The 12761-nt window shown below is 46.2% G+C and overlaps 1 protein-coding gene across 2 annotated transcripts in view; it reads right to left on the reverse strand.

Annotated features, from left to right (window-relative positions):
* Positions 1-1190: 1190 nt before the first annotated feature.
* The window catches only part of DPYSL2 (dihydropyrimidinase like 2), a 52611-nt gene continuing 41040 nt past the window's right edge, over positions 1191-12761 (reverse strand). For both annotated transcript variants that reach the window (XM_036396809.2, XM_036396811.2), the window contains exons 9-14: positions 11042-11198; positions 10744-10885; positions 10384-10554; positions 7130-7309; positions 5006-5171; positions 1191-4018 (exon numbers count right to left, since the gene is read on the reverse strand). In XM_036396809.2, the coding sequence (XP_036252702.1) occupies positions 3927-4018; positions 5006-5171; positions 7130-7309; positions 10384-10554; positions 10744-10885; positions 11042-11198 (908 nt within the window). In that variant the 3' untranslated portion in view covers positions 1191-3926. The remainder of the gene's footprint in view (positions 4019-5005; positions 5172-7129; positions 7310-10383; positions 10555-10743; positions 10886-11041; positions 11199-12761) is intronic.

Below are 12761 nucleotides of genomic sequence, written 5' to 3' on the forward strand. Positions count from 1 at the left end.
CCTGCTGCCACCTGATGGCGCTGAGCAAAACAGATCCTAAAGCTTCTATAGTACAGTGACATTTATTGCTCTGCCACCAAGCCAATCAGGCTGCATTGTCCCCATCTCTGATAACTGACAGTTCCTGTTCCAGGTCAGAACAAAACCAAATGGAGGCTCTGCAGATGTGTGTTAACTGAGCACCAGATTAATGCATCTTTCACTGGGATATTATGGTTGGGATTAGCAGATGACTCTTATATGCAGCTACCCACCAAGCCTGCTCCATGGGACCTGATTGCACAGATAGTAATATTTAATTTATGATGACAGTAGCCAAATAGCAGCATGTCACTGGTGCCAGAGCCAGGATCCTCATGTTAACCAGAGGACTATTTATGAGGGGATGACCATTGACCCCTTCACAGAATAAGGAAAAGCCACTCTGTGGGGTGCCAGGTTTAAAGTTGTGTGGAGGAAGCTCAATGCATTTCACAGAGTGCCCCAACATTTGCATTTGTTCAGATGAGGAACAAGAGCTAAAACTCCTCACAAAGTCAGTAACAAACTTCAGCTGTGCTCAGATTTGGGTGAAGATCCCCCAGAGGGCTGAGCTGGTGGGTGTAGGAATGTAACATCCAATATTCTGAGCAGCTGACAGGGATGCTTGTCCCTGTGACAGTGAAATCCAACCATCACCACCCCAAGTTCCACTGGTGTTTTTGCTGTAAATCCCAAGCACCACCACCCCAAGTTGCACTGGAGTTGTTCCAGCCAGCTCCAACTCTCCCCACTCAGCTGCTATGTACAACTGTGCTTTTTTCCCCATTCCTTGGCTGGCAGAAGGTCCAAGCAGATCCACACTGAGGGGCTGAGAGCTATGCCGATACTTTTAGGGGCTTTTGCTCACATTCCAGCAGTGATCCGTGCAATGCAGAGCCAGGATTTTTCAGGCAACTGTCTCTGCTTTGCCAAATGCTGTTTTAAACCAAGTGCCCTCAGTCGCAGCTCACTTTCTCCAAAGGAAATGACTCCATGGCCCATCAATTCATCTTTACCATCACCATGGGAGTTCCTCTCCAGCTGTGCCCCTGCACATCTCCACATCAGCCCACCCCTGCCTGCTTTTCAGGGCTGTTTGTCCCTGCTGAAGGCAACAGCCCAGAACGCAGTGACACACAACACACAGCGCCTTGAGACACAGGTGCACCTACTGGAACAACAACATTTTGTCTTTATTAGGAGTTCCCATGGTAATATAACACAGAGTTCTTAAGGAATAAAACACAAGACTTGGGGTTGGGATGGGGGGGTTGTTTTTGCCATTGAGACAATGGTCAAATATCAGTACTCCTCTTTGTCTACACACATGATCAGCTTTAGCACTTACAGCTCCTCCACTCATGGTTCACAATCACAAATCCAAGGGTTAAATCCAGCTAGTATTAAATCCTACTTTTTTCTTTTATTATTTTTAGAGCTTCAAGTCACTGCGGTTAATTAATTAATTAATTAAGTCATCATCTTTTTTTTAGCATTTACATATGACATTCATTAAACAGACACAAAGCGGACGAGCTCTCACAGAAAAAACATGCTTACATAGCCTGCAAAAAACTTTTTTTGTGGTTTTTTTTTCTTTCCTTTTCAAGAACAAATTTAAATTTAACAAGTTATCGTGAGTCAGTGAAGGAAAAAAAAAAGGAAGACTTAAGTGAATACTGAAGAGCCGCAAGTGTTTCGTAGAACTGAAACAGATCCACAATTCTTTTTTTTTTTTCCCCAACTCGTTCAAATTGATTTTAACATACAGGTGACAAAGAAAAAAAATTTAAAAATGAAAATAGCTGCAATATATATATTAAGTTCATGGATTACTTAACAAACAAAGTGCAAACTCTTTATGCAAAACTAGAAGACCCAGGAGTTGAACCTAAATGCAAAATGCATGGACGAATATGGCAAAGTTTTTCTTAACTTTCGTGTTCAAAGTGGCCTAAAGAGTTTAGGTGCTGCAGCTGGGAGGGTTTGGGTAGCTAAGTGGCTTCCAGACACTTTGCAGATCCCAGCATTCATACCTCATAACAACAAATTTGGTACTAATATCTTGAAAGCCTTCATATATATATATATGTTTTTTTCCTAAAAGAACCTGTAAACACCATTTAAGAAAATACAACTATGGAAAAATGGAGGTTGATGGAGGTTGGCAAAGCACAAAGAGAGGGAGCAGAAGATGCAGCCAAATGCCAGGGCGGGCAGACAGTGGAGGCAACACTGTGGTAATAAAAGCTCTCTGTGCTAAGACAAGTCTTGGGACTGCTGAGCCCTCCAGCTATGCATACGTGGGGATCTGATGGTGCAGGTTTATCCTCCATGTCCCAAAAACAAGAAGCCTCCATGCCCCAAAAACAAGAAGCCTCCAGTCCCAGAGCCACCAGACCTTCAATCCCAGAGGGTGGTTAAACACCCAGACCCTGCTGGCTGCCCCAAAGCTGAGGGGCATTCCTTTAAGGACCACTGATGGTGTCTCAAATCCTAGGCATGTGAGGCTGGGTGGGGAACAGCCAGGCCTTCCCATGGGGATGTGCAGGATTCCTGCAGGGCTGGATAGCTGTGACATTTGTATAAGAGATTCTCAGCTGCTGGGGACCCAGCCAGCTCCCAGTTACAGCAGCTGGGCCTGGACTGGAATTGCCACAGGTGCTCAGCACACACTCCCTGACTGCCCTTTGAGAGCTAAAGATAAGCCCTCAAAGCTTTAAATAACCTCTCCTTGATGGCCAGGGAGGGAGTTTCTGCTACAAAAATCTTTCAAGCAACGTGTTGCTCTTTGCCCACAGCTCCCTGCCTGTCCATACCCACCTTCAGGAACAGAAGAAAAACTAACTGCTACAAACACTTCCAGATACTCCATCCCAGCAGTTCAGATGGTGTCCAGCTCCTCTGTTTGCACCAGCTCAAGACCTGATGGACTGAAGATCCTATGGACCTGCTCCATGCCCTTACTGCAGCTACATGACAAGAAATGTCTGGAAAATGCAACTAAGGGACACCTGAAGAACCAGGGTGGCAGTGGCAGTGACACTGACAGGAGTCTGTGACTTGGATGAGGTTCGGGAAGAACAGGGAGATTCCCAGTTCTCAGATAAGGCTTCATAAACACAATGATACAAACATATTGAAAACACACACACAAACATTAAAAAAAAAAGTTTCCTCAAGGACCTAATTTGCAGCAAAATCCAGGAGAAAAAAAGAAACCAAGGAAAAACCAACTGAACAGAATGGAAGTCCCCAAGGATTCTGGCTCAGCCACTGGCTGGGGTGATGTTCTCTGCCATTCCTAGTGCTGGGTCCTGTTTCTCTCTCCTGGCAGCATCTAGTGACCTCAGCGCTGGTGGTGGAAAATGGCCACAGACAGGCTGGGATTCCTGGTCCTTCGTGCTTGCCTAGCTAATTCTGTCGGAACACAGAACCCTACAGAATATCCAGTTTAAAACCCTTGAACTACTCTTCTGCTTGACATTAAAAAAAAAAAAAAGCTTTTTCTATGCATTTATTTTTCTTTCCTTTTTTTGCGTGTGTGTGTCTTGAAGGCAGCTCCTGGGAAATTCACTTTATCCTTCCTTTACTAAAAGAAAGATGCTGAATAGGACAGAGACCATGTATCTCAAATACCCTCTTTACATTTACTCTTTCATGTCAGAGGTGTCAAAACACGGTTTATTTCTTTAAATGTGTAAGGGGCTGAGGGGGGGGAAGTGCGAGGGGTTGGTGAAGATGAGGAAGGAACCTGAGGGGACTGAAAGAGGTGCTTTTATTTCAGCCCCTCCCCACACTGGGTGCCCGCAGTAACTGTCACAGGCTCTAAAAGAATCAAAAAGGATCTCCAGGTGCCCCAGTCCCCCCAAGGTGTACCCGGTGGGCACAGGAGGGTTTGGTCCTTAGCCCAAGCTGGTGATGTTGGCACGGCCACCCGGCGGGGCCACAATGCGCTGGGTCGTGCGGCGTGGGATGTTGTCATCGATCTGTGCTCCTGTAGGAGAGAGAGGAGGAGTCACCAACTCTGCCAGCGTTTAAAATCCATGTGGGTGTAGCACTTTGATGCTGCCTTAATGACTGGATTTGCTCTTAGAAGGCTTTTCCAGCCTAAACCATTCTGTGATTCTGTCTTTGGAGGAAAAGCCTTCACTGGCCCAACACTGCCTTAATTCTGCTGAAACCTGTTCTGCTCTGAGCACCTGAAGCACCCAGCCCTGCACAGGTAAGAGCTGGATGAATGATTATCTCTTAGCCAGCTTTACTATCCCTTTCTATAGTCCGCCCTTCTTGCAACTGAAGGACCAGCTGAGAAATCAAATCTTCCAGAAATCACATCCCAGATCCAGAGCTGCTCTCAGCTGACAAAGTTCTCCTGAAGCTTGTGTCATCGTAAAAAAAAAAAAAGGGTTTTTGCTATAGCCTCTTGAAACCAGAAAATACCCATTTCTAAACACAGTTGGAATGGTCTCAAGCTGAAGGAGGGCAGTTAGATGAGATATTGGGAAGAAATTCCTCCCTGTGAGGGTGGTGAGGGGCTGGGGTGAAATTTGCAGAGGAGCTGTGGCTGCTCCATCCCTGGAAGTGTCAAAGGCCAGGTTGGATGCAGCTTGGAGCAACCTGGGATAGTGGAAGATGTCCCTGCTCATGGCAGGGGGTGGGAACGAATGGGCTTTAAGACTCTTCCCACCCAAACTATTCCAGGATTCTATGATGTGCCCTCTCTAGACAGCCAGCCAAGGACTGAGCCCAGAATACATTGGAGCATTCATGTGACATCACGAGAAGAAGCAGGAATTTAGGACAGCTCCTGTACTACTCTTCTTCCTCCCTAAAGGGAAAAGCTCACAGCTAAAATCCCCCCACAGCCTCTCTCATTCCATCCCTATCCCAGCAGAATGAACTCAGAGCATGGGAGCACAAACCAGCCACGATTTCAGTGCATTAAATCACTCAGCAATAAATCACTCCCAAAATCACATACCAGACAAGCTGAACCCAGACTGGTGCAGGTTCCTCACGGGCGGTGCCTGCTGTTTGGCAGGAGAGGTCTTGGCTGAGGACGCTGGCGTGACCGTTTTGGGTGTCACCGACACCTCACAGACTGGGCCGTCGTAGAGGCCTCGGGGCACCCCCCGCAGCTCAGCCAGCTGCAGGGAGAGAGGGCAACACTGCCTCAAAACACAGCTACAACACAACCCTAAAACACAGCCAAACACAGCCCAACAGCTGCTCAGATGTGGCTCAGCCAGTGACACACGTTTCGGGATTGGTTGTTGGTAAGAAAATTTGAAAGCACACAGCATCTCTTCTGTACTGATCCCTGGGGAGCTGCTCTCTATCTACATTTATTTTGTATCTATATCTAGATTTTATCTATATCTATTTTACATCTATATTATATCCATATCTACATCTATATATCTACATATTTATATCTGTAACATATTTATATTTGTATTATACTTACATCTATATCATGTCTATTTCTATTTAATACGTAGCTCTACATCTGCATTATATCTATATCTATTGTATATCTCTATTATATCTATATATATATATGTTTATATGTATATCGGTATTGCATCTCCATCTATTCCTATTTTGTATCCATATCTCTGTAAATCTATCTATATAAATATATCTGTGTCTCTGTCCAACCCAAACAGTTTTGCAGCAAACAACTATTTTCCTACAAGCTAAAACCAATGTTTGTGCAGCTCAACACCTTCCATGATGGAGAGCTGAGGTGCCCTGAGTCCGTGGGCACCCCAAGGCTCCTTGGCAATATGGACTTTTGGCTGCTCTGCACTCCCAAAAACCCCCACTTTTAGATCATCCTTGCTGTGCAATACTGTGAGTTGGGAAAAGCATACGTTCCTACTTTGGCTCTAGATTTCTGTGCAGGACAAGATGCCTACTAATTCGTATGTGACATGGAATGTGCTGTGGCTCCAGCCAGTCTGTCCCCTGCCCCAAAGGTGCTGTCCTTTAATGATCCCAACCTATGTGCCACTGGATTAAAGGCTCCTGACAGGTCTCAAATGCACCTTATTACTCATCCCCAAAAAGCCAAGCAGTGCTGAGACCAGCAGGGCAGCCCAGAGGAGCCAGGCTGGCTTCAATGGCCAGCCCTGGAGCTGCAGATTGGGATAAATACAATTATTCCAGTTGAGATGCTGCCCAATTGGATTTATAGGTCAGACATGTATTTCTGTGGGAGGACACAGTTCCTGATCCCAGGAACAGGGATCTGTTCTCCATGGGGCTAAATTATGCCAGGTTGTAATTTTGATAACTTGCAATTTCTTCAAAAGAACAATCAAAGAAAGATGATTTGCAAGGAATGGGAGGATCACTTGCGCCCAGCAGAACCAACAAAGATCAGGAGTTGTCCAGCAGAAGGCAACATTTCAAACAGCAAAATAATTTCTCCCCAGAAATTATTTCATCTATAAATAAACTCCTTCAATTCTCAGCAACTGAGTTCAGTGTCATCTCCCTTGTCAGGCAAATTCAGGCATATCAAAAGACAGGTTCAGTTTTGAATGGGTGCATTTTACAGAATCATTTTCCAACTATTTTAGCCTCTTAAAAATAGAACATTGTTCCTCTTAAGCAGTCTGTAGGCTGTGCCTGTGACTCACTAGTCACCAGACAAGAGCATCTGATCGTATCTGGCAGAAGGGAAAGCAGCATAACATATCTGTAACAAGAAATTACAATTCTAAATTGCTGCTGAGAGCTTTGATATAGAAATGCTAATGATAACTTTTCCTGGGACCTCTGTGACAGGAGAAACCTGGTGGGTTCTGGGTAGTTTGACAAAATGGCAAAATTCGAGGGTTCCTGGACACATATTCAGTTTGGCTCTCCTCAGCGAGAGAAAAATTAAAACCTGCAGAAAACCCAAGCTCAATCCAAAGTATTTTCCTGTAATGACTTGAGTGAACAGCAAAAATGAAAGAGGAATGAGATAAATGTGGCTCCCATCCAGGGAACAGCAGTGTGGCCTGAGCCAGGGGACAGCATCTGTTTTCCAGACACTTTAACTCAGTGTTGTCAGAGGGAGAGAACAAATGTGCAGCCAACCATTGACACTCACCCTGCTCCTTGCTTTGATTCGCTTGTACACAAAGTCAGGGAAGGGTTTCCTGGGGATGTACCTCCCAGAGCCCTCCGTGACGTGGAGATTCCCATCCTCCAGCACGATCTTGCCCTGGCTGATCACCACCAGGGGAGACCCACGGCACTCCATGCCCTCGAAGATATTGTACTCCAGAGACTGCAATGAGAAAACGAGCACATAAGGCAAACATATTCACCCAGCAGAGCCTGCTGGGCTTTAATTAGCAATCACTGGCCATGCTAATTGCCAACATTTTAAGGACAGATGGAAGCAAACTCAACAGTGTTTACCTGAGCTGTATTTGCTGTGATTTAACAAAGGCTGCTATAAATTATCAGTCTAACTTTAGGGCTTTATTAATGCAAAATTTCCATTGAAATAAGGTTCATAAAGAATCCCAGAATGGTTTGGGCTGTAAGTTTATCCCATTCCACCCCCTGCCATGGGTTGGGATCCCTTCCACTAGATCCAGTTGCTCCAAGCTGCATGCAACCTGGCCTTTGACACTTCCAGGGATGGAGCAGCCACAGCTTCTCTGAGGAAGAAATTGTTTTTTCTCTTCTTTGAGAAAAAACAATTTCAAATGAGAGCCTCGCTGTTTAAACATATTTAGGCACCTATGTCTGTTGAGCTGAGGGCAGATTTAGAAGCCACAGAAAGCTTTATGTGAGTTTCCTACTAAAAAGAATAATTCTGAAAAATCTGTATTTCAAACCACTGTTTTGGTTGATGGGTCAGGGGCCAGGACAATCTTATTTTATTTTAATGGGATTACTCATCCTCAATTAACTGGATTGGAAACATCACACCATGGGAAAAAGGCAAGTTTGAAAGAAATCACTGCAAATGTGAAACATCCTGGAATGAGATGCACTGCAACCATGTTATTTGGGGACTGTTACTCTAGTGACCATCTCTGAGTCAAATGCAGGTCTTTTTTACCGAGTTAATGATGGAGTTTGCCCTTGAAGTGTGTTATAAGTATGGGCAGGCCTGAGTGCAGCTTTGCAATTAGCCAGACCAGTGGTTAAACCAAGTCTGAACCAGGTCCAGCCTGAAAAAAACTGGGGTGGTAAAGGAGGAGGCTGGGTCAGGAGCTTATGGATTAGGCTGCTTCCAAGAACAACACCACCTCCCTCTCCAGCTCCTGATGTTTCCTTGCCAGAGAGTGGCAAGAGCAGTGCAAATTCTTGGAAAATATCCGTAAGTTGCTCAAACATTTAAAAAAGTAGCAATCGTCCAAGGCCACATAATCAGAGGGTGTCCCTGTGCCTGTGTCAAGGGGCCTTTTGTGTTCTGCTTGGCCAAACCAGGATATCTGGACTCCGAGGGCATCACTTGTATCAGTTTCTCCTCTAACACAAGGCATCGTGAGACCCAAAAAAATTACAGACTATGGGAATCATTAAGGTTGGAAAAGAGCTCCAAGGTCACTGAGTCCAAGCTGTGCCTGATTCCCACTTTGTCACTGGCCCAGAGCATTGAGTGCCATGTCCAGACTGCCTTCCTTGGACACCTCCAGGGATAGGGACTCCAAACTTCCCTGGGCAGCCCCTTCCAATGTCTAATCACCCTTTCCATGGAGAAATTCCTCCTGATGTAGCTTCAGGTGTGACGCCAGGTCCAACAGGCAAAGCAATGACAGGGGACAAGGTCAGAGATGTGTTTGTAAGCAAACAAGCTGTGATTGCTCAGCTTTTCAAACTCTTGGGAATGAGAGCCCTTCATCCTCAATGCTCTTGGCACAGCTTAAGGGTGCAGCCTTTAGCCACAGCTGAGTGCTGGGGCCTCTGACACACTGTCAGGGTTTTTGGGGGATGTGCAGCTTTCAGCAGACAAAAATACTCCTGAATGGAGCTGGTTCTCCTTTGTCTTGCCCAGATCCATGCCAAAATCATGGAACCAATCCTGACTGCACTTGGGCATATCCACAAAAGAGAAAGTCTATGAGTTCTGTGTCAGGAAACTGAAAGAGTCCAGTTCATTTCCCAAAGACAACAGCCACTAAATAGAAATGACTTTCAAGCACTCCACCCAAACTACTTCCAGCTCTCTGAGCTATTCATAAGTACAAGCCCAGGTTCAGACCATGAATTCTGGCACCTAAAAGCAGTGAGTCCTTGGGTTCCGTCTTCTTAAGTCATTCCTCTCCAGATTGGAAGGAGTCTGGAAGCACCTCTAAGGTGACTGAAGTGACCAGACTCCTGGAATTCCTCTGTCAGAAGCCTTAGCAGAGGCAAGATGAAGCAAAACCATCTGTGACCAATTCTGACAAAGAGTTAAGTCACAGGGAAGTGAACCAAACCTTTAAAAAAAATGATGTTTCCTTGTGAATGTGCCCAGGGATCCAAGTGTGGAAGAAAGTTTTGCTCCTTCAGCTCCAGAGTGAATGAAAGCATTCATGGGGAAAAAGAACAAGCAGTTTTTTCTTTTTCCAGGGAAAGATTCCATAGGTTCATAGTCAGCAGCGAAACAAGTTGTCAACAAATGCAAACAGTGGCTGCTTTCTCTGAGAGAGGGCTTGAATGTCACAGAGAGACTTTAGCCAGGCCCCTGCACTGGAACCATTCTGCAGATTCCCACAGGCTGAGACAGCTTGATAACTGCAGGGGCCAGGTGTAAGGGATGGGACTCAGCAAAAGTGTCCCTAAGAGTGCCACCACTGCAGAAGCTAACAGCGACAAGCTGCAGAAGAGCTTAGGGGAAAGTCTGGTTGTTTTGGGTACTGCCCTTTGCCAACTAATTTGGGCGTGACCACCAGGAAAATCCTGACTCCACACACATGTGCCAGATCAGTAGGTGGTATAAATCCACTCAGACCCTGGATCTGGGCCAGATTTCCAGAAAAAGTGTCCGTGAGCTGATAAAACTTCAGTGAAAAGGGGCAGTTTCCATTCCCACCACTGGCATGCCTGGATGTCATAAACAACACATTGTCCTACAAGGCCTTTGCATATTTTAGAGGATTTAAAGAGCTTTCTGTGAGCTCAGATCTATGCACCTAACACTCAGGAAGAGCAGATGTGCTCTCTGCTCCAGGGGGAATCCATGTGATTTCAGATGGACTCATCCTGCTCACACAACTGAGCTCCACAGTGAGACCAGAGAGGGCTTCAGGCACAGGGAAAATGACCCCTGGGGTTGTCACAAGTTCCCGTTGCTGGCAGCACAGCCTGGCACTGAGGAAGAGAGGGGTAAAGGAAGTAGGCAATGGTAGGGAACATCCTTACTATGTTGTGGGTCTTGGCAGAGATTGTCTTGACGCTGTCAGGATCCCAGATGACCAGGTCGGCATCGGAGCCCACGGCGATGCGGCCCTTCCGCGGGTACAGGTTGAAGATTTTGGCCGCGTTTGTGCTGGTCACAGCCACGAACTGGTTCTCGTCCATCTTGCCAGTCACCTGGGGGGACACCACAGGACTCAATGCGTGAGCCAGCAAAGAGCTGGCAGTGCAGCAGATTCCCAAGGATCTCCCCAAGGGGTAAAAACACCAAGTGGAAGGACCATGACAAGAAAATAACACATTCCTGCAGCTCCTTCCACTCTCAATGTCCAGCTGAAATGTAAACTCATGACAGGTGTGACCTACCACAGCCTTATCCCAGATGATGGACATCCTCTCCTCAGTGCCATTGGTTCCTTCAGGGATCAGGGTGAAGTTGTCCTTCCCAACAGCTTTCTGAGCAGTGTTGAAGGTGCAGTGGGCACTGCCAGTCACTTGGAGGTCGCCACTGGAAGAAAAACAAAAGGTATTCAAGATATTTTACGGTAACAGGAATGCTCCTGAAGGTCAAACAGCTTTTTGCTTGTTGGCAGCAACATCCCTTTTATCACCCATTTCCTCGTGATGAATCACATGTTGTTTGAACACAGAAAGCTCTACTCACCAGGACAGTAGTGAGTTGAGAAAATCAGGAGTGGTCGGGTCAGGACTCAGTGGTGGAGATGTAACAAAAGCTGCTGCCTTTGCCCAGTTCTTGCTCCAGTAATGGGATCCATCAGTGCCCAGGCTGGCTGTGATGGGCTCTCCATACACCACAGTGCCTGTGGGACAGGGACACACATAAACCTTCTGTGAACGCCAAGGAATGTGCACTTCCAGCCTGGCTTCCTGGCAGAAAGCATCTCCTGGGAAAGGACACATGCTGCAGGGCTGCCTGATACTTCCTCTGAAGCATTAAATAAAGATATTGCTACTGACCAGAGCTGGGAGCAGCAAAATGGGCACAACCCTTTACACAACTGCAGAGGTTGGCACTGATTAATTGTTCTTGAAATGGTTACTGTAAAGATTCATTTTATTGTTTATATTCATTTTATTATTTATTTATCCTGAGCCAAGAACTTTGGAAGAACCTGAGAGCAACTATAAGGGAGTGAGGAGATTCAGTCTGATCTAGAAGAGATGTGCAAGAAAAAGGATTTTAAAAATAGTTTTTATAAATTATAGTATGAATTAAAGACCTTCTAACAAGACCAGGTTTCTTGGAGTAGGGTCTATGCATAGACCAGGTGAGAGAAAACTCCTAGCAGGAATGGTTTTTTGCATACCAAGAAAACCCATTCCCACAGGGGAAATATCAGAGTTCCTGGTTCACAAATGCAATGCAAGGGCACTCTGTGATCCCCCCAAGGCACATAGCAAATCTGTGGCAGAACTGGGAAATGGAACTGCATCTCCTGACTCTGTCCAGTGCGCTCACCACCAGTGCATCCTTCCTCCTCATTAACATTTTTGGAACCGCATGAAGGAACAGCAGATCCTTAAGGCCAGGATACTCTGCAAGCTGGAGTGTACCAGCACCATCTGCACACCAAGCAGATGCTGCAACTTCAAAAGCAGCACGAGCAGGCAGTCCCAGGGATCTGCTTACCAAATGCAACCTCGCCAAAATCTGCTCTGTGCCCACCCACCTGCCTCCCCAAGCACTTCATGGGTTTGGATCTGCCTATCAAAGATGTGGGCAGCTGAGATGCCAACCCTAAATACTTCAGTCAGGAAAGATGGGCAGAGGGACAACCAGAGCTCTGCAGGGTCTCACACCTCACCATGCAGAGTGAAAAGACAGAATATTTCTTTCACTATATTGCCAGAGCTACTGTTACATCTCTGGGGGCTCAAGACAGCTGGGACAGAGCCTACTAGCTGAGGCAGGATGATGATTAACTGGCTCCATGCTGCTCCCAGGACCCTGCTGACGCAGGAGGTCCAGGAACAGCCTTTGCTAGAGAGTTTCCAGGAGCAAAAGAAGAAGCTCTCTGACATCACTGGCCCCAAATAGGGTTCTGAAATCAAAACAAGGCCAAACACATGCTGGCTATTAATGGGAGGCCTCTTGTGGTCCAGCGCACTGGCGATATTGTTCTGCAGGGAGTGATGTCTTCAGGCCCCAGATCTGCCAGCGACAGAGTCTGCAGGGAATCTCCTCCATACAAAAGCCACTGGGAACATCTGGCTTTAAATAATGTCTGTTCTCTGCCATTTAGCAAATCAAACCTTGGATTGATTGTTTTTGCCTTGGATAGTCTTCAGTTATGTTTCCTCTATTGTTTGGGAGGGCAAGACCAGTGCGTGTGGCCCTTCTCGGTTACTGCACAGCATTTAAC

Source organism: Molothrus ater, chromosome 28 (genome assembly GCF_012460135.2).
Source record: "Molothrus ater isolate BHLD 08-10-18 breed brown headed cowbird chromosome 28, BPBGC_Mater_1.1, whole genome shotgun sequence".
In the NCBI taxonomy this organism is placed as follows: Eukaryota; Metazoa; Chordata; class Aves; order Passeriformes; family Icteridae; genus Molothrus; species Molothrus ater.